This window comes from Eublepharis macularius, chromosome 6, assembly GCF_028583425.1.
Source record: "Eublepharis macularius isolate TG4126 chromosome 6, MPM_Emac_v1.0, whole genome shotgun sequence".
Taxonomy (NCBI): Eukaryota; Metazoa; Chordata; class Lepidosauria; order Squamata; family Eublepharidae; genus Eublepharis; species Eublepharis macularius.
The window spans coordinates 125,660,010-125,680,201 of NC_072795.1; the positions used below are offsets into that span (position 1 = coordinate 125,660,010).

The 20,192-nt window shown below is 46.6% G+C and overlaps 1 protein-coding gene across 2 annotated transcripts in view; it reads right to left on the minus strand.

Moving 5' to 3' along the window:
* The window catches only part of LOC129332175 (neurotrypsin-like), a 32,415-nt gene extending 12,503 nt beyond the window's left edge, over positions 1-19,912 (minus strand). Inside the window, exons 1-9 of one of the 2 annotated variants that reach the window (XM_054983075.1) lie at positions 19,582-19,912; positions 15,801-15,846; positions 12,581-12,817; positions 9,553-9,676; positions 7,470-7,642; positions 6,110-6,257; positions 5,833-6,011; positions 2,312-2,453; positions 1,185-1,387 (exon numbers count right to left, since the gene is read on the minus strand). In XM_054983075.1, the coding sequence (XP_054839050.1) occupies positions 1,185-1,387; positions 2,312-2,453; positions 5,833-6,011; positions 6,110-6,257; positions 7,470-7,642; positions 9,553-9,676; positions 12,581-12,817; positions 15,801-15,846; positions 19,582-19,638 (1,309 nt within the window). In that variant the 5' untranslated portion in view covers positions 19,639-19,912. Of the gene's footprint in view, positions 1-1,184; positions 1,388-2,311; positions 2,457-5,832; positions 6,012-6,109; positions 6,258-7,469; positions 7,643-9,552; positions 9,677-12,580; positions 12,818-15,800; positions 15,847-19,581 lie in introns of both variants that reach the window. The other variant, XM_054983074.1, reaches the window with a different exon arrangement.
* Between the last annotated feature and the right edge of the window lie 280 nt (positions 19,913-20,192).

Consider the following 20,192-nt stretch of genomic DNA (forward strand, 5'->3'; position numbering starts at 1 on the left):
CAGTTTTACACAACAACTCTGTGAGGTCTGGTTACGCAGAGAAAGAGTGGCTGGCCTGAAGTCACCCCAACAAGTTTCGTGGCAGAATGGGGATTTGAAGCCAGATACCAAACCTGACAAAGTAAGCATCACACCGCCCTGTCTCAGTATCGAAGCTGGGAACTGAAAAAAATAACTATACCCACTAAGTATGGGAAAGGACAAGTAAAGTGTCTTGAAAGAAAGCAAGATAGAGAAATGGAGGCCCCAAAAAAGAAGAAAATGAGGCCCATTCGGTTTTTTTAAAAGTGGAATTATGGACTGTTGGTTCTATATGCCAAGATAGGTGCCCTGTGGTCAGCCATATTTGATGCTCACATGTCTGATCTGTTCACATAAAGTGGCAGATAGGATGCTTGTGTGTGTGTGTGTGTGCCTGCTTTACCTAATTTTTGTTTACTCTAAAAGTTACATGCAGGTGAGAGGGCTGAACATCGTTCTGCTTTCACCTTCCCTCCCCATACTTCCCCACTAGGGCTGCCAGGTACCCCTCACCTCCCGTTGGGAGGACAGAATCCCTGGCACTTACTTTGTGCCAGGCACGAGGTCTTCTTTTGTGTGAGCACTTTACGTGCGCGCGCCACCTGGAGGTGGCATAATGACATCACTTCCAGAAGTGACATCACCACGCCAGCCACATGAGCACTACCGTGCTCCACATGGGGCCCAAATGAAGTGCATGAATGCTCCTGCAGGCGGCGCAATGATGTCACTTCCAAAAGTGACGTTGCTGCGCTGGTTGGGAGCGCATGCACAGCGTGCACTCCTGAGGTGCCTGATGGTGGCGGGCAAGCGCTAGGAGCTTGCCTCCTCCTGTCGATCCCTGGGAGTTTGCCCGCCACTGACAGGCACCTGGGAACCCTACCTCTCTCTAGGTACATTTCTCCAAGCCTGGCTCACTTGTGAATTCCTGATCTGGGGGTGGAGCAGGGTTTGGTATCACAGAGTCCACCCTCCAAAGCAGCCACTTCCTCTAGGGGGAACTGAGTTCCGTTATCTGGAGATTAGTTGTAATTCTGGGAGATCTCCAGGCCCCTCATGGAGGTTGGCAAGCCTACTGGGAAGGGACCATATCATGGAGCCCATCCCTCAGCGTGGCCTCAGCACTGAGTTCTCACCTTGGGGGAGGGTCCATCATCCATTACCTGGTATCTCCTCTGTGATTTTGTTGCTCTCAGGGGAACAGTGAATTCCCACATCCTCCTCATGTGAGCAGTCGTGCTGTCCCCAGTTGCTATGGGAACAGTGCAGCAGAGAGAGCTCAGTGCCCGCGCAGGCCACGTCGTCCAGTAAGATGAAGCCTTGACCAGAAGGAAATTCCCCCTCTGATGCTAGCCTGGCTGGACCCCTGGAAGAGGAAGCAAAGACATGACACTTGGGCCTAGCCCTAAGCTTCCTTCACCCACTAGCAACCAGCTATGACCCCATCTTCCCTTGTCTAGGGTTGCTAAGTCCAGTGTGGGAAATTCCGGGAGATTTGGGGGGGGGTGAAGCCTGGGGAGGGTGGAGTTTGGGGAGGGGAGGGACCTCAGCAAGGAATAATGTCATACAATCCACCATCCAAAGCAGCTGTTTTCTCCAGGGGAGCTATTCTTGGTAGTCGTAACTCCGGTTAGAGCTCCAGCTGGTAACTCTGATTTGATTTGAACCCTTATTTCTTCCTCATTTCTCCTTCTGTTGTTTCCCCTACTGCTAAAATTTGAACTGTAAGTCCCCCTGGGGGAACTTAAGTTTTTTGCTTATGTTAGTCCATGAAGAGCTGTGTATGCTGAGAACATCATTAAAAGAATTTCAACATTGATTGTTAGTCAGCATTGCTATTCAGGTTTCTATATGTTTTGGTCAAAAACTGAACAATCTGTGAGCTATTTTTTTTTCTTTTTAAGATTTAACGTGCTTTCTAATAGTACTCTTGATGGCATTTCAAGTAACTCCCTGTCCAGGCCATTTCAGCTCCAGAAAACATGCGGGGGGAAGCAGGAGATTCTCTTCCTCCCCACACCACAGTTCTGAGCTGAAAAGGGAGCTCTCTGAGTCTTGGAAATGGCATTCCCTGCAGCTGCTGTGTGATTGCTGGGATAGCAAGGTGGGTCGGGGGAACACAACTCCAATTGGCCAAAAGCACATTTTGGCATGCAGTGACTTGAGTTTTAAACTAGGCTCAGCCCACACATGGTTTGGTGTGATGCCTGAATGGAACCACAGTTGAATCACCCAACTTTGCTTAAAGGAAGTTCCCCACTAAACCGTATCCAAGAGACTATTAACTTACCTGAAGCCCAGCTGCCTGCAAGCCACCTGGGCTGTGAAACCTGTCCAGCCATCGTCGCAGATGGACCCCCAGTCTCCACTGTGGTATATCTCCACCCGCCCTTCATTTGGGGTGTGGCCTCCTGCCAGGCGAATGCTGCCTTCTGCTGGGATGTGAGACATAAACAAGTGATCAGCAAGGGAAATTCCCATCCTATCTTGCTGATGGCTGTATACCGTACTAGAATAGATGAGCATCTTATTAATCTTTCAGTCCAAAAGATTTAACCACATTCTTAACTCCCCACTGGAAACACCCCCCCCACCTTGAAATTTTGTTCCTGGCAGTCAGCAAAACCTCAGGAACAGCATCAAGGATAAGTTGGGGATCTACTATGGGAGGGGGAATTGCAGAAATCTCTGCCCCCTCTTCTGCAAATGGAACTGCTATTCTGCAGGAGAAACGGTGTGGTCGGATAAATGCCATTATATTCATTTTTCTTGTTAGTTGCAATACAACAGTTGGAAAAGAAAGTGGAGCAAAACACCTGCCAGCCACAACCTGAGATATTGTTTCCATTTGAAGAGAAAATCCCCCCCCCCCCCCGCCACACACACACACCTTTTAATAACAGAAGATGGAGTTTGGCATCATAAAATGGCACTCCATTTTCCTCTTGAGTCTGCTGCAAGAAACAGCCACTTCCTACCTGTTCACATTAAGGCAGGCTGTGGAATATGCACATACTGGAGAATACTGAGCATCTTGACTTTCCTTTTTTAAAGTTTATAAATCCCCATAGTATCTATAGAACTTAGAAAAGTTTGTAACTTTTGGGTTGCCAGCTGTCCGGTTTTCACCTGGACAGTCTGGTATTTCATTGGACTGTCTGAGGGAAATGCACTGAGAACACCAGACACCTGGGGGAGGGAGGAGAAGAGGAGGAAGGGAAAGGCAAGGAAGGAGAGGGAGCTGCATGATGCAGAGGATGTTGGCTTACTCGCTGCTGCGGAACAGGTGGGAGTGGACTTGGCCAGGGGGCTGGTGCCGCTTGCAGACAGGATTCACAACACCCCCACCTCTGCACTCCACATTGAGTGGCGTGTCTCTGGAAGGGTTGGGCTGGCCAGGCCAGTTCCCCACTACCGTCCCCCAGCTGCATGGCCCCATCTCCAAGAGACTCAGAGGCTGGGGCCTGCGCAACCTGGGGTGATGACACCATTTCTGAAAGTGGCATCATCGTGTTGGGGCCTGGAGTGCACATGCAAGGATCACGCCTAAGGTGAATTCCAGGTGCAGCCCTCTTCCCAGGTTATGGTGGGAGGGGGGAGACCACGTGGCGACCCTAGTCTTCACTAAAGTCTTAGATCAGAAACAGCTTCTGAGCTTTCCATAGGTCAGGAGTCTGCAGTTAGCACACATGCAGACACACACACATATTCTTGCCTGCTCAACCACCCACTAAACTGCCCACTTGTCATTACAGAATTATTATAACCCAGTATTCCACAATTCCTATACCTTCCTCTCCCACCAAAAGTAGCCAGAATGAACCACGTAATTCAGCTGTGTGCAAATATGTGTTCATTTACATTATTTATTTTTGTTGTGCTGTTTTGCACTTCTTAGTACAACTTTTGTGGTTTTGTAGCAGCCTTCTGGAGTATCCCTCCCTCCAACAACTTCAGCAGAGTCAAACAGTGAACAGCAAATCTACTCTGCCTACACTTTCACTAGAGATTAAAGAATAGCAAAGAGAAGGAATGCAACAATGCCTATATCTCCCTGTAAACTTGTGTCTGGGCTATATCACTGCAAACTGTACATGATAAAACTCTATTTGGGGGGAACTTCTGCACATAGGCAGAAGCCGGATTCAGGTAACCAGCTCAAGGTTGACTCAGCCTTCCATCCTTCTGAGGTTGGTAAAATGAGTACCTAGTTCCCTGGGGGTAAAGTGTAGATGACTGGGCAAAACCATCCCATAACAAAAGTCTGCCAAGAAAACATCGTGATGCAACGTCCCCCCATAGGTCAGTAATGACTCTGTGCTTGCAGAGGGGACTACCTTTACCTTTTAACCTGCACATAGAAAACTAGAATGTGAGGGAGAAGCCTAAACTACCAGTCTTCCCCCTGAAATGCTAGGTTTATTTTTAATGTGCTAGGAATTTGCATTCCATCATATGAACTTCCACCTGGAACTTGAAACTAGACAGGTCAGAAATGTTTACTAAGTGAGAACACTAGAGTCCTCATTACACAAACCACATGCTTTCAGTCAACGTGTCTCTATTTTGGCCCTATAAGATAGATGGAGAGGAGTCAAACTAACACGCTTACAAGAGCAGGAAGACTATTCTCCCTATCAGGGCTTTTTTTCTGGGAAAAGAGGTGGTGGAACTCAGTGGTGGAACTCAAGACCGCACAATGACATCACTTTGGGTCAGCTGGAACAAGGGGGGAGTTTTTTAAAGTTTAAATTGCCCTCGGCGAAACTGGTCACATGACTGGTGTCCCCGCCCCCTGATATCCAGACAGAGGGGAGTTTAGATTGCCCTCCGTGCCGCTCGGCAGTGCGGAGGGCAAGCTAAACTGCCCTCTGTCCAGAGATCAGGGGGAGGGGCCACCGGCCATGTGACCATTTTTAAGAGGTGCCGGAACTCCGTTCCACCGCGTTCCCGCTGAAAAAAAGCCCTGCTCCCTATACCTTTCATCGATAAGGAAATTACTTGCCAAGATGGAGCCAAGAGAGAGTAATACATCAAGCAAGGCAGGTATTTAGCAGCAACTGTAAAGATACAGAGATATAGAGAGAGCACATGCAGATATTTTAAAATTTTAAAATGCTGTTATTTTTATGGAAGATGATGTTTTGAGTATAGTAAGTAAGACCTCTGGCAGGCAAATTGGGTCAAGGCAATTAAATTCCATAGCAACGAGTCACTTCAATGTCTCTAATTGCCATAATAACCACTGGTAATGAGAAAGTAGTTAAAATGACAACACCATCCACTGGCTAACATTCAGTTGCAGACAAAACACAAATTGGTTGTGTTTGGTCACTCGTTATTCAGTTCTTATAAACATGAAGCCAGATGCAGTCCCAGGAGCAGCCATACAGTTAAGGAGGATAAAGCAGACCCAAGAGTTGTGTCATGTGCAGGGCCTTTTTTCCTGGAAAAAGAGGTGGTGGAACTCAGTGGTGGAACTCAGGACTGCACAATGATGTCACTTTGGGTCAGCTGGAACAGGGGGGGAGTTTTTTAAAGTTTAAATCGCCCTCGGTGAAAATGGTCACATGGCCGGTGGCCCCGCCCCCTGATCTCCAGACAGAGGGGAGTTTAGATTGCCCTCCGCACTGCAGAGGGCAATCTAAACTCCCCTCTGTCTGGAGATCAGGGGGTGGGGCCACCGGCCATGTGACCATTTTCAGGTGGTGCCGGAACTCTGTTCCACATTGTTCCTGCTGAAAAAAAGCCCTGGTCATGTGTAACAAGAGAGAGCCCATTAGCCTTGCGGAGTGTTGGAGGGATCCCTACCTGCAAAGGGGTCACAGATTACTCCAGCATCTTCAACGTGGTCACAGTTGTGCTCCTCCCAGTTACTCTTCTTGCACTGGTCCAGTAAAAACTCATTCCCTGAGCAGTCGACCTCGTCCAGGAGGATTGGGCCCAAGCCCTGCCCAAAGCGAGCCCAAGACACAGCCTTTGGGTTTCCACTGTAGAGAAGAAAAACACCCACACCATGAAGACCCAAAATCCCTTTGTGGGACTGGTTTCAATACAAATGTGGCAGGGCAGCCGTGCACTCACGGACCTGAGGCCCAGCTGCCTGCAAACTACTTCGGCGTCCCGGTTGTCCCACTGGTCATCACAGATGGTGCCCCAACGGCCATCATGGTAGACTTCCACTCTTCCTTCAAAGCTCTCCTTTCCCCCTACCAGACGAAGTGGGGTCCCTACACCTGCTCTTCAGGAAAGAGGAGAGATCAATAAAGGAAGGGGGGAAATTGAAACAAAGCCGTAGTGGCTGAGAACAACAATTCTTTAGAGATTCTACCCCTGTATTTCCTGCCTATTATTTGTTTCAAGAGTTCTGGCCCCTAATGGGCCAGGGTTGCATCCATCTCATCATGGCAAAGCATGGGCTGTCCCTTACCAAATGACCTGACTACTTACACACTGCATTAAAATAAATTATTTTAATTCCTTGGACTTTGGGCTGATATTTCGATTAAAAGCGAGATGGGAGGGGGGTAATCTCTTCCTCAACTTACCTCACCGTTCCTCCATTGCCCTAGGCACTTTCCTCCCAGTCTAGCTGGCTTCCAGTACTGGAAGAAAAACTACCTGAAGTTATGGGGTGCAAAGAGGTATGGTGGAAGAGTGGGGAGGGCAGTGTTGTGTAGTAGTTATAGTAAAGTGCCCTGGGTGACCTTGGTGACCTTGAAGTATTCAATCACATACGCACATGGCACTCTCTTATACCGAGCAAGACCCATGGCCTGTCAAGGTCATTACTGTCTTCTCTGAATGACAAAGAGGTTCTCCTGAGTCTCAGATAAAAGTCTTTCCCATTACCCACCACTTAAATCTTTTTCCTTGGAGATGCTGGGAATTGGACCTTCTGCCTGCATAGCTACCGCTGATCCACAGACCCATTTCAAAGCCATGGCCCCACTTTCTCTTTAACTGACTCCACAAGATTGTTGTGAGGGTAAAACAGGAGAAGGGAGAACCATGTTCTCAGAAGAAGAGCAGGATAAAAATATGATCGCTCAATATCATAGATAGATGGGGTTCATGCCCCTTTGCCTGCATACCTCCTGTGGCTAGACCTTTCCATAATTTGCTTTACATGCAAAAGTGGCAGATACACAAACAGACACAATTGGTCCTATCACGTGTTTGTGGCTGGTCTGCAAGTAAAACTGGAAAGAGTTTTTCCTCAGATTTGAATGTGATGCAGAGGAAGCACTGTCGCCCCACGAAGTTCGTCCCCCTGGGAAGCTATTTTTACTGTGCTTTAAAACCTGTGTGACTTGACTGGATCATAAAAGGAGTGAGCGTGCGCTAACGCCAGTGTTGTTCTCATATCACTTGCAGCTCTCTTTAGAAATGAACACAGTCATTGAACTGCGAAGGGCTGGAACAGAGGCATCTATTCAAAAGTTTACCGTGAGGAGGGACACAATTTGCAGCCCCGAGTCCCTGGACGCAGGTTCCGAACATCTCTTGGCACCCGCACTGCAACAGCATCTTCTCATCCCCACGACAGTTTGCAGACCGCAGGTGGAAGGGCATCGGGCTCAGACCAGAATAGCTCACCCTTTGAGCTGTACCGATTTCACTAAGCAAGGCAGGAGAAAATGTAAAAACCACAGTGAAAATCTCACAGCAGCCTCGGTTTCTCCAGCAGCAACTAAACTATATAGCAAACCACTGGCCCCAAAACTACTATTTTGTAGCTTGTACTGCTCAATCAAGTTACAGCTAAGTGCAGGGATGTTCCATTATTCCTGCTGGTTGCAGTTTTGACAGATCATTAAAAAGGCCACTCTAAGGTCACAACATGAAAGCACAGAGGAGCCAGGCAAGAGGCCACAAAGGAGAAACATCATTATATAAAACCTGTTGTTTCTTGAGACCTTTTGGGGAAGTCTTACTCTGGGGGGCCCTCTAGGCATCAAAAACATTGGTGGTCAGCCTGAGCTGGACTTCATTTGTAGTGGCTCCTCACCTACAGAGTTTCTTTCCGAGACAGGCTTGTCTAAGAGGAACTTTGAAGAATATAATCTCCTGCAGTCTGAAGTGGTACAGTCTGGTCTTCCAGTTCAGCACTCTGCCCCTTTAATTATCAACTGCATGCGCAGACCAGATCTAACACCATCCTTACATCTGCTGCAGTGACAGGCTAGATCAGGGACTCCCAGTCTCGGCGAGTCTGTGGGTCCTTTTGGAATTTTGTGAATTGGAAGTAAGTGTCTCACAAAATGGCCACCGCAGGGCGTCACAAAATGTTGGTCATAGATCCAGAGGAGTTAGCCATGTTAGTCTGCAGCAGCAAAGTAGAAAAGAGTCCAGTAGCACCTTTAAGACTAACCAACTTTACTGTAGCATAAGCTTTCGAGAACCACAGTTCTCTTCATCAGATGCATCACTAACCAACTTCATTGCATCTGACGAAGAGAGCTGTGGTTCTCGAAAGCTTATGCTACAGTAAAGTTGGTTAGTCTTAAAGGTGCTACTGGACTCTTTTCTATTTTACAAAATTTTGGGAAGTTCCAAACCAAGCATCCTCCTATGATGGAGGCAGCTATTGCTGAATGGGCATTCTCTGCAGAGGCCTCCCTATTCTTCTGAAACACCTCCTACAATGGGATGGAGTAAAGCCAGGACTGGCTTTGAGGAAGACGTGATTTGTGGAAGAAGCAAATGGGTGCCAAACCATTAGTGGATGCCATGGTGGCAAAATTCACCATGCTGGGATCTCTAGGCTAGGTAATTTCCTTTTATACTAGTTTATGGGTCCCACTGTTGAGTTTATCTACATATGCATATGCATATAATATAGTTGTGCTGAATTTGGAGGGGAGAATAATTGGATAATTTTTTACAGCAAACAGTGAAATATTAGGAAGGGCACAAAGTTTTGCACTTCCGTGAAGAGGGAAAAAAATATCTTTTGCTGTGAAATCCTGGTCCCTCCCCTCTCTCTTGGCCAAGCCCTACCGCTCCTCAAAGGGTAAGGACTAAGAGCCAAACTAAAAGTGACTTCTTACACAGGTTGGACACTAGTCGGCTTCCCTCAAGTTTTGATGGGAAATGTAGGCATCCTGGTCTTGCAGCTGTAATGGAGAGCCAAGCTGTAAAACCAGGATGCCTACATTTCCCATCAAAACTTGAGGGAAGCCGACTAGTGTCCAACCTTTGTAAGACGTCACTTGTAGTTTGGCTCTAAGTGTTGCACAGAGAGGTCCCTCATTCCAAAGTGGCTGCAACAGAATGTTCAGTAACAGGCACAATGTGGTCCTCCCCCTCCTTTGTTAAAAAAAAAAAGAGATGTTACTTTCCACCTGACACTTCTGATGCATTCTTCAACAAGGCAGTTATTATTTAACAGGGAATAAACATTTTTGCCTTTATTGCACGCACCCCAAAGAGTGTCAAAATGAGGAAGTTCCTTTTTTGCAGGGGGCTAAGCATTTTGAACGGGGGCCCTGTGCCTTAGCTCTTCTCCCCTCCCTGAAACATTCCTACCTGAGACCAAGCTGCCTGCAGACCACGCTGGCGTCCCTGTCCGTCCATTCATCCCCACAGATAGTACCCCACAGCCCACTGAAATATAGTTCCACCCTGCCATCTTCCGCCAATCGCACAGCACCTGTCCAAACACAGAGGCCCAAAGGATCACATCAGAGGAAACTTCAGAAGACTTGGCAGATCTTGAGGTCTGCCTTTCTTTCATTGCAGGATATTGCCTGATGCTTGTTTCCATCAGGAGTGACCAACTGATTGGGAGTGAATGAATTATCTGTTGCAAATGTCTTCTGCTTTTTTTGCACAGCCAAATACAGTGGTTATGAAAACAGAGAGAAAGGGGCGTGAACAATGTTTCCCTTCATTTCACCAGTAGGGGGGGCCAATTATGTTCAATACATTCTCTGAGACATTTTAGAGCTTTTGGAGCCATTCTGAAGCATCAGTCTTAACCATTCCCCTGCAGAGCAGCAGGCCAGTGTTTTTATTGCTAGATTGGACCTGAACGGGGGGGGGGGGGGGAATCCTGGATTCACTACAAGCCACTTCATGAGCTTGTTGCAAAGTTGAGATTTAATCTGAAGATTTGCTGGGTTATAGTTTTGCTTCTTGGGTACTAAGCTATAGCAACTCTAGACATGACTGTACAACCCAATCCTCTTGTTTTTAAACATCAATGTTAATGTACTTAAGCACATTTAAACGTAATGCTGGCAAGCAAGCACCTGGACTTTGCATGCAACCCACATCTAATTTAAACCCAACTGTCACATTCGCAATGCCATCATGCGTGCAAATGTTAGCTTGCCAGCACATCACCTCCTTACATTCTGTATGCACGTGTATGGTATCCGTCCTCTCATCATACAAGTAGCACGTCCGGTCAATTTCACTTGCTTATTAAAATCCAGGGAGATGAAGTTGACAAGCTCTGAGCTCAGTAGGTGGCCTTGAGTAAGCCACTCCTCTCAGCCCCAGCTTCCTAGCTGTATTGTGGGGATAACAACAACACTGACCTTGTTCACCATTCTGAGTGGGGCACTAATCTGTCTAGAATTACTGTTATTATTAATATTATAATTATCATCATCATCAAAGCACAGTTGCTGCTGTTATTCGACAAAAATATTTGATGGTGAAGGTTTTACCAAGAGAGCCAGTTTGGAGTAGTGGTTAAGAGTGGCAGGACTCTTATTTGGAGAACCAGGTTTGATTCCCCACTCCTCCACTTGAAGCCAGCTGGGTGACCTTGGGTCAGTCACAGCTTCTCGGAGCTCTCTCAGCCCCACCCACCTCACAGGGTGATTGTGGTGGGGATACTAACACAATTTGTAAGCTGCTCTGAGAGGGTGTTAAGTTGTCCTGAAGGGCGGGATATAAATCGAATGTTGTTATCATCATCATCAAATTGGAGAACTTAGCAAGCCTCTTTCTCTCACTTTTTAAAATGTATACAAGAAAAAGTTATACTCTATCTGGGGCGCATACACACTGTTAAAAGGTGAAGCAGAATGAAAAGAGGCCTCTCAAAGGATGAGAGTTGATGCAACCCAACATTTCTCTGCTCCAGGGGTCCTTTTATGATAGTCAGTGTGGTATAGTTGTTACAGTGCATCTGGGAGATCTAGGTTTGAATGCCCACTCTGCCCTGAGAGCTCGCTGGGTGACCTTGGTCCAATTGCCCCCACTCAGCCTAACCTACCTCACAGGGTTGTTGTGAGGATAAATTGGAGGAGAGGAAGAGGATGTAAGCTGCTTCGGGTCCTCATTGGTGAAAAAGGCAGGGTATAAATTAAGCAATTAAATCCATTATAATAGAAAAAAGCAATGCTCTGGGGCTTTCTTGCATACCTTTGCATGCAACACATCAATTGTGTTGAACTGAACACACCTGAAGACAGGAGAAGGAATAGGGTACTCCTTTCTTAAGCGACTCCTGCCTTGAATCCTCCTTGAGGCTCCCTCGTCAATAGATTTATTATTTAAACCGTTTCCCACAATCTTTCATCCACAGCTTCCAAGGCAGCTTAAAACTATGTAAATCAATTTTAAATGTCCACCAAAACAAACACGATCACACAATACAATTCTAGCCATCAGCATAAAAAAATACTGATGAATCACGGGGAAAGAAAATACACAATTCAGCCAAACTAAAGAAAATTAACAAAAAGTCCCTACATGGCCCGGAGTATGCTCTCCTGGTGCTAGGTACCTGCCAAGCAGCTAATAGGAAGAATTTCAAATGTGAGCATCCCAGCAGAGAAAATCCTGCCTCCTAAGAGCAACTTCCACACTTCTGAAAATGGGAAGGGCATAATTGGGGATATCCTCTACCAAAGATCTTAACTTGTGGGCAGGGCTTTTTTTCTGGGATAAGAGGTGGTGGAACTCAGTGGAGGAACTCAGGACTGCACAATGATGTCACTTTGGGTCAGCTGGAACAAGGGGGGAGTTTTTTAAAGTTTAAATCACCTTCGGTGAAAATGGTCACATGGCCAGTGGCCCTGCCCCTTGGTCTCCAGACAGAGGAGAATTTAGATTGCCCTCTGTGCTGCGGTGCAGAGGGCAATCTAAACTCCCCTCTGTCTGGAGATCAGGAGGCGGGGCCACCGGCCATGTGACCATTTTCAAGAGGTGCCGCAACTCCGTTCCACCATGTTCCCACTGAAAAAAACCTCTGCTTGTGAGTTACACATTTTGGGACAGATTCATATTTATCATAATTTATATTTATTTCTTTGATAGATCGAATTATCTGAGCTCCATTATACACGCTTTTGTGCTGCATGTAGTTAAACATGTCAATACAGAGTTGGAGGGAAAAGAATAGGATTACTTTAGGTAATTTTGCCCTGAAGTTTCTGTTTGAAATCTTTCCTTTCGGCTGTTTTGAGCTCTTCCAACACTGGCCTCAAGCACTTCTTTAATATCCTGCAAACTTTCCATAATATTCCCTGTAACCTGCTCTTTAAAGGAGTCACTGACAACCCAAACATGACCAGAAGGTGTAGCAATTGGTACTTACCATGGTTACAGTCACAGTTGGCCCAGCCAATTGCCCCAGAAGCAAGCTGGTAAAAGCACCATGGTGTCACTCCACCGTCTGGATTTCTACAGTAGTTGTGGTTTCCCAGTCCTCGATTTGGATACTGCCGAATGTAATCTGGGAAGTCTGACCAATTTAAGCATGCCAAACCAGAGACTGTCATGGACAGAGACCCATTGTAATACCCAAAGGACTCTATCCAACATGGAGGAGACACTAGAAGCAAAAGAGAAGACAGGTTGGCTCCATGAATACCTTGGGCAGGCCCACTGGATGGAGGTCATTGTGTCTGGGATTCAAGTAACCAATTACCTGACTGTGTACATTTAATCTGTAGTTGTCATGGCTCTTTTGATGCCCCAAGTTCTGCTCCATGGAAAACTACATTCTATGCACTTTAAACAAATTCAGTTTGGGTATATGTATGAATTTTGCTTCTGCTAACGATAGGAAGGCCAAATCTCATCAGATCCCAGAAGCTAAGCAGGGTCAGCCTTGGTTAGTACTTGGATGGGAGTGGGAGACCAAGGAAATGACCAAGGAAGTCCGGGGTCACTAAGAGCAGAACCACAAATGACAAAAGGCACAGATTGGACACTTGTCTGCTTCCCTCAAGTTTTGATGGGAAATGTAGGCATCCTGGTCTCGCAGCTTCACTCTCTGACTGCTGTCCAATGGACTTTTCAACTGTCACTTGTCCAACATTCCGCCAAGCTGCCTACCTTTCCCATCAAAACTTGAGGGAAGCAGACAAGTGTCCAATCTGTGCCTTTTGTCACTTGTGGTTCTGCTCTAAGTCACTACCCAGAGACAGGCAATGGCAAACCACCTCTGAATGTCTCTTGTCTTGAAAACTTCATGGGGGTCACCAGAAGTCAGCTGTAACTTGACAGCACTTTACACACACAACTGCAGGGTGAAACAATGGCTAATGGCTTCCATTAATAGAAGGGGTGCAATTTTCACCAATTCCCCCTTCTCACTGTTGACTCTCAATCAGGGCTGTATTAACCCATGGCCAGGCCCCTCAGCTTTCAGGTATTTCGGGCCCCCTCCAGCACTTCAATCTTTCACCCCACGGCAGCTGACAGCCTGGCCCTGGCACAGTAGGTACGAGACCGCAGTACATAGCCCTACCCATTTTGAGGATCTCCTGTTGTGTGAATAGAACTCTTCAGGAAAGCACATTTTGGAGGTATAATTGTTCAATACTGTAATATTTTGAAGTGAATACAATGTTTATTATTTATTAAAATATATATAATTTATGGATAATTGTTTTAATATAAGAGACCATTTGTTTCACTTCAGTAAGGAAACAGTTAATTATCTTATTAATAGAGGTTATATAAGAGAATCAGTTAATTGTAATTTGGGGTGTGCCTCAGCAAAAAAAATTGATGGGCCCCTAATCCCTGCAGGGCCCCTAGGCTTCGGCCTAGTCAGCCTTATGAATAATATGGCCCTGCTCGAGTCCTAATTCACCCTTCCTGCAGTTCTTGAGGGTCTTCTTCCCATCCACCCCCCAGCAGCATTTCAGGGAGCATTTTGGATTGCAGTGGGAGGGAGAAAGTGAGGATTTCCTATTCTGTTTATGGAAATATTCTGTCAGTGAAGATTTACTGCTGGAACCAAGCCAATCGGTGATCTTTTAAGCCAGCAGTACCCTTAAGCCTATCTTCCCCCTCATGGATTTGGGGAGAGGGGGGATAGGGTTGCCAGCTCCAAGTTGGGAAATTCCTGGAGATCTGGGGGGGGGGGGGTGAAACCTGGAGAAAGTGGGGTTTGGGGAGGGAAAGGACCTTGGCATGGCATAATTCCATAGAGTCCACCCCCCAAAGTAGCCATTTTCTCCAGGTGAACTGATCTCTGTGGCCTGGAGACCAGTTGTCATTCTGGGAGATCTTCAGCCCCCACCTGGAGGCTGGCAACCCTAACTCAGTTATCAACGGTCTGGTGATATAAGGCAGCTTCTTACATACCCTCACAGTCTTAAGAGCTAGAAATTTGCCTTTTGAAGAATTAAAGCAGTATGATGAATTCGGCACCTATGGCACAATTCTGTGCTTATGCACAGACGGGCCGAATCCACACTACCGTCGTTCTTGCGGCAGTTTTTCACTTCCGCAGTGCCATTCCTTCATCTGTTCACACGCATCATCTCCGAAGCCGTCATTAATTCGGCATGGCGTCGCCACAGCCCATTGCACTTTCGCCGCAGGTTATCTTTTGACGAATAACTGCCCTCCGTTGAATTCCGAGCCTCTCTTGACCTGCCTCCCAATTAAGGAGTAATTCTCCGCCTTTGTCCCCACCCCTTTTTTTAAAAAATAAAAGAGTACCGTGTCGATATGGTGACATCTCATCATATTAATCTCATTTTTAAAAAGTGGGCAGACCTCAAATATCAGAGGAACAATTTCATATGTTAATTCAATTTATATATTGGGGGGGGGGGCATCCACATGATACTGAAATCATGGCTCATGTTATGCCCGACACAGACTGTGCCGACGAGTTAGGCACAGATGTCAATTTTCCAAAGACAAAATGAAGCTCTGCTGTGGGATGCTGCTGTAGGTGATCGTGACCGCTCACCCATTCCTGGATGATTTCAACGAGCATGCAGGCTGTGATGTTCCAAGCGCTCATCGTAAGTGTCTCGGGTGATTTTTTAATATATATTATATTAATGGTGTCGTTGTACCATTGAACCAGGATGCTTACTCGTCGATATAGCGTCAATTTGTCCTTTTTTAAAAAAACAACAACGCGGGGCCGTTCGGGTTTTTCCTGCCCCTTTACCCGTCTTTTTGAAAGGGGATGTGATCAACGGATTGCGCAGGAGAAGCGCTATTCAAAGGGTGATGTGGACAAACAAGCGAAGAACGCGCAATAACAGATGGAGCAATCATTGCACTAGAAAAGCGGGAGCTAAGGTAGTGTGGAATCGGCCGGGTTTGTGTGTGAAAGGAATACACAAATCCTGGACTCCAAAGACTTCTGGAAAAACAGGTCGAAATGGAAAGGGGCACATGGGAGGCAGGATTGGTAACAAGCAAAACAGGCAGTGAAGAAGGCAGCTTTTTAAAAAGCTTGGAAACAGAGTGTGCAAGGCAACCATTTTCCTCAAAGGAGGTCACCACGTTACTGTAAAAAAACAGGGCCAATATTTGAATGGATTACTCCCTATTCTTACCTGCATTCTGCAAATGGTTCTGACCAGGCTGGAATTCCAAAAGAGCCTGGGAAAGGAAGGAAGCAAGCAAAAAAAAAAAAAGTAGAGAGCTGATTATCTCAAGAAATAAACATGGACTCATCTTTTAAGAGTTCAGAGGAGAAACAGGCCAGGCTCCCTGTTCCTCTCTACAATCTGTTCCCCCATTCACCTATTTGCCTTTCTGTCCGTGAGGAATAATATAAAAAATACTGCTGGGCTGAAGAGCTTTGCCTGAGAGCCAAGCTACAAGAGATGCCTTCCACAGGTTGGACACTTTTCAGCTTCCCTCAAGTTTTGATGGGAAATGTAGGCGTCCTGGTTTTACAGCTTAGCTCTCCATTACAGCTGCAAGACCAGGATGCCTACATTTCCCATCAAAACTTGAGGGAAGCTGACAAGTGTCCAACCTGTGTCAGGTGTCACTTGTAGCTTAGCTCTGAGACTGAAAATCACTTGCTACCAGAAGGCTGCTCAGTTTACTTAAGTGTTCTGGGAACAAGGCGCTCCATGGAGGGGGAAGGGGAGGGGGCGATGCAAAAGGATAATAGTTGTGCCTACAGCAGAGTAATTAATGATGCTCCCACTCCCCATTGATTCTAGAAGGAAAGGGGTCACAGGAAAGGCTCCTCCTTGCCCTGGTGGCTTTAGGGTTGCCAGCTCCAAGTTGGGAATTTCCTGGAGACCTGGGGGGTGAAACCTGGAGAAACCTGGAGAAAGTGGGGTTTGGGGAGGGAAAAGACCTTGGCATGGCATAATTCCATAGAGTGCACCCCCCAAAGTAGCCATTTTCTCCAGGTGAATTGATCTCTGTGGCCTGGAGACCAGCTGTAATTCCGGGAGATCTCCAGCACTACCTGGAGGCTGGCAACCCTAGGTTGCTTCCATACATTGATACAGCAGAAGGCAAAATGCTTCTATGGAACTCTTCCATGCAATATATTTATTTATTTATTTATTTATTTATAGTCCACCTTTCTCACTGAGACTCAAGGCGGATTACATAGTGTGAGATCAGTACTATCAGTAGCAAGGACAAGGGTAGGCATTTCCATACAGTGTCAAGGACATTTCCATAAACAGTACCATAGGGAAGATGAATACGAGTTTACAGAGACATAGCATTAGCAAGGATCCCAATACAGGGTTGAAGGATTGCTGAAACAGAACATAATCCATTCTAGGATTGACATTAGACAACATGAAGCACAAGCAGTATATACGAGTACATATTCAAAGCAACAGATAATATGTAAAGCAACATAACGGTGGAGCCCACGATTCCCAGCTCATTGGCGAAACATCCGAGACCCACCTCCCTACAATACCACCCTCCTATCTGAGTAAAAAGCCTTTTTGAATAATTCCATTTTGCATTGTTTGCAGAAAGCCAAAAGCATTACTCAACACCCCCATCAGATTCCTCCTACGACCTGCCATGAGTGTACAAATACACAAATCCAAGATGAGGCAAACTCTGAGGGCCAAAGCAGACAGCTGCGGGGAGTTCCATGTCTCTGGACTGGAGCGCTCTGTGATTTTTAAAAACTTGGTTACTGGCATGTGGAGCTCCAAACATGGAATTCACAACACACATCTCATTTGGCCCTGAGGCCATAAAGGATGGCTAGAGATGATATTGTCAAGCCAGAGGGGAGAGATTCTGCTTTATCCAGCCCCAGGCCAGCGCTGCTTCGTGTTCTCTCCCTCTGGCTTGGAGATTTTGTGCCAAGAGCTTTCTTAGAGAGGGTGCTGCTGAGGCATCTTGATTGGCTGGCCAATCTCAATTATTTTCCTGAATCATTTTGTGGTGCCTCTGAGGTAGGGTTGCCAGCCTCCAGGTGGTGGCTGGAGATCTCCCAGAATTACAAGTGATCTCCCGGTGACAGAGAACAGTTCACCTGGAGAAAATGGCTGCTTTGGAGGGGTAGACTCTATGGTATTATACCATTCTGAGGCCCCTCCTCTCCCCAAACCCCACCCTCTACAGGCTCCATCCCCAACATCTCCAGGAATTTTCCAGCCTGGACCTGGCAACCCTACTCTGAGGACTAAATCAGGCCTCACTTGAGGAATTCATTAATAAAAACACTTTGCCATTTTTCTGGTGTCATTACTGATTAGGTACTAATGAAGATAGCCCCCGCTCGATGTATCCTTCCTTATGATATTTTGAAGTGCAGGCATGATCAAATATTGCTTTTAATCAACAACTTTAATCAACAACGTCTTCTTGTGCGATTTCGTGCAAGATTTCACTGTTTTCTGGAACAAGGTAAGCCGTGTGGAAACAGCCTTATTAATAAAATAAGAAGTATTCATTAAAAAAAAGAGGAGCTGAGATTTAACAAAAGGGCTTTAATGGCCTGGAATCTCCAGTCTTCTGAGTGGAATATCCACAAGAGTTTAGAGGAGGGCTAGAGAGATGGTTATGAGTAAGTGCGGTTTGAATTTGGAGATGGAGGGAGGGAGTGAACTGCGACAGGGCCAGACCAGACATGCACGGGGAGTTCCATGTCTGGAACTCCCTGTGATTTTTATTATGTACCTGAGCACTTAAAGCATTGCTTGATGTGCAAGGCACAGAACGTCCAGCGTAGATCTGGACTGGCCCTGAGTTGGCTGAAGGTGAAGCACTTGGAAGAACAGGTGCTTGCGTTGCGGTTATCCGAAGCACACCCGGCAGTTACAATGCTGGAACCCAACAAGCAGCCAAGAAATCTGCATACTACGTAGTCGGGCGTCGCGTCAGACAGCCTGATGGAAGGGAGAGGAGGAGTAAGGAAGTCTAGTCCTATCTCAGCATGAATGAAGATGCTACAATCCAGTATTTTTTTTCTTAATGCCTTGTCATTGGTAAAATTATTCACATATGTTTCATTTAACATTCTCGCGCTGATTTTAGTCCCCCACTTCCAATCGATATTAACGAACAATCAGGTAACCAATCAGCATGGAACAGAAGGAAATCTTTACTGGGGCACTTTTGAAGCATCGCTGCTGAGAGCGCAAGTCACAGAACATCCAGCGCAGATCTGGGTAAACTGAGGTACATTTCAGGATACAGTTGCGCTCGCTCCAGGGATCCAAAGCATGATCGGCAGTTGTGCCGCCTATTCTTTGGAGCTCACTGGATTCTCGTTGTAGCTCTAGACATCTGCTTGTCTGAATTTCTCCTCACAGTGAAAATCATTGTTAACTTATTAGTACAGATGGGCAAACTGAGGGGTGAAAGTCCAGCTGCTTGCATGGGGAAGGGAGGCCACAGCAAGGAACAGAAGAGGCAGACAAGAAATCTGCATGCAAAATAGTTGTGTGTCACATCAGACAGCCTGATGGGAAGGGCTTGGATAAGGGTGTCCAGTCTTACCCAAGCATGAATGAAGATATTGCAATTCATTTTTTCCCCCTTACAGGCTTGTCATTTGTAAAATTATTCACATTGAAGTTACATCTCGCGAACCATCATAGCACTGATTTTTGGCCCTGCTCCCAATCGACATTAATGGACAATCAATCAGCACAGGGCAGAATCTTTACGGTAGCACTTTTAGTCTGGCAAATACATAACCCAGCTAAAAATGAATGAGGGCCCCTTGAATTTTGCTTTGGTCTCATTATGCAACAGAGAATCCCTAACCCAGCACAGTCACCCATTCCCAAGGCCTCAAAACTCCCCGTACAGCAGACGGAACATCTTCACAGAGGCAAACGGCATGTCTAAAACTCAGGTGGTTCCTTCCAAGCAGATGAAATCTCTTACCTTCCCCAGTCTGAGAGAGGCCAGCAACTGCAGTAGCACAAGCCCTTGGAGCGTCATTCTTCCACCGGTAAACTGAACAGCTTCCTCATTGCTTTACATCTTCCCTCTCCGGCCAGGCTCTCCCCATCTGCCTCCTGCTTCTCCTCCGTCCCCCTCCCTCTGGCTTTGCAGGGGCCAGGGGGCTCCTGACATTTTGACGGAAACAAAAGGGACTCAATGCCCAGCCACCTTCTTCAGCGGTTGCTTGCCTCTCTGCCTCTTCTGACTCTCCTGACTTTTTTTTCCCCCTTCCCAAAGGAAGAGACTATCAGCTGCTTTGCAAATCACAGGAGGCAAGTGGAGACGGGCAGAAAGCCACTTTCCCAGGCTAGTTCCACACCTCTTGTGGTTTTCCTTGTCCCTCCCTCTCTTCTTGGCTATCACCCCATCAGTTCCCTCCCCTTTCCTAGCTGTCACTGCTCTCATTTGGCTCTCTGCATATACTCATATCTCTCACTCCAGACTGCTGCTTTCCACCTCTCAGGTATCTGCCCCCCCACCGCCCAACTACTTTTGCACACTCCCTCTGTCGTCAGTTCACCTGGTGGTGAGTCCCATTTCTGTAGCTGAGT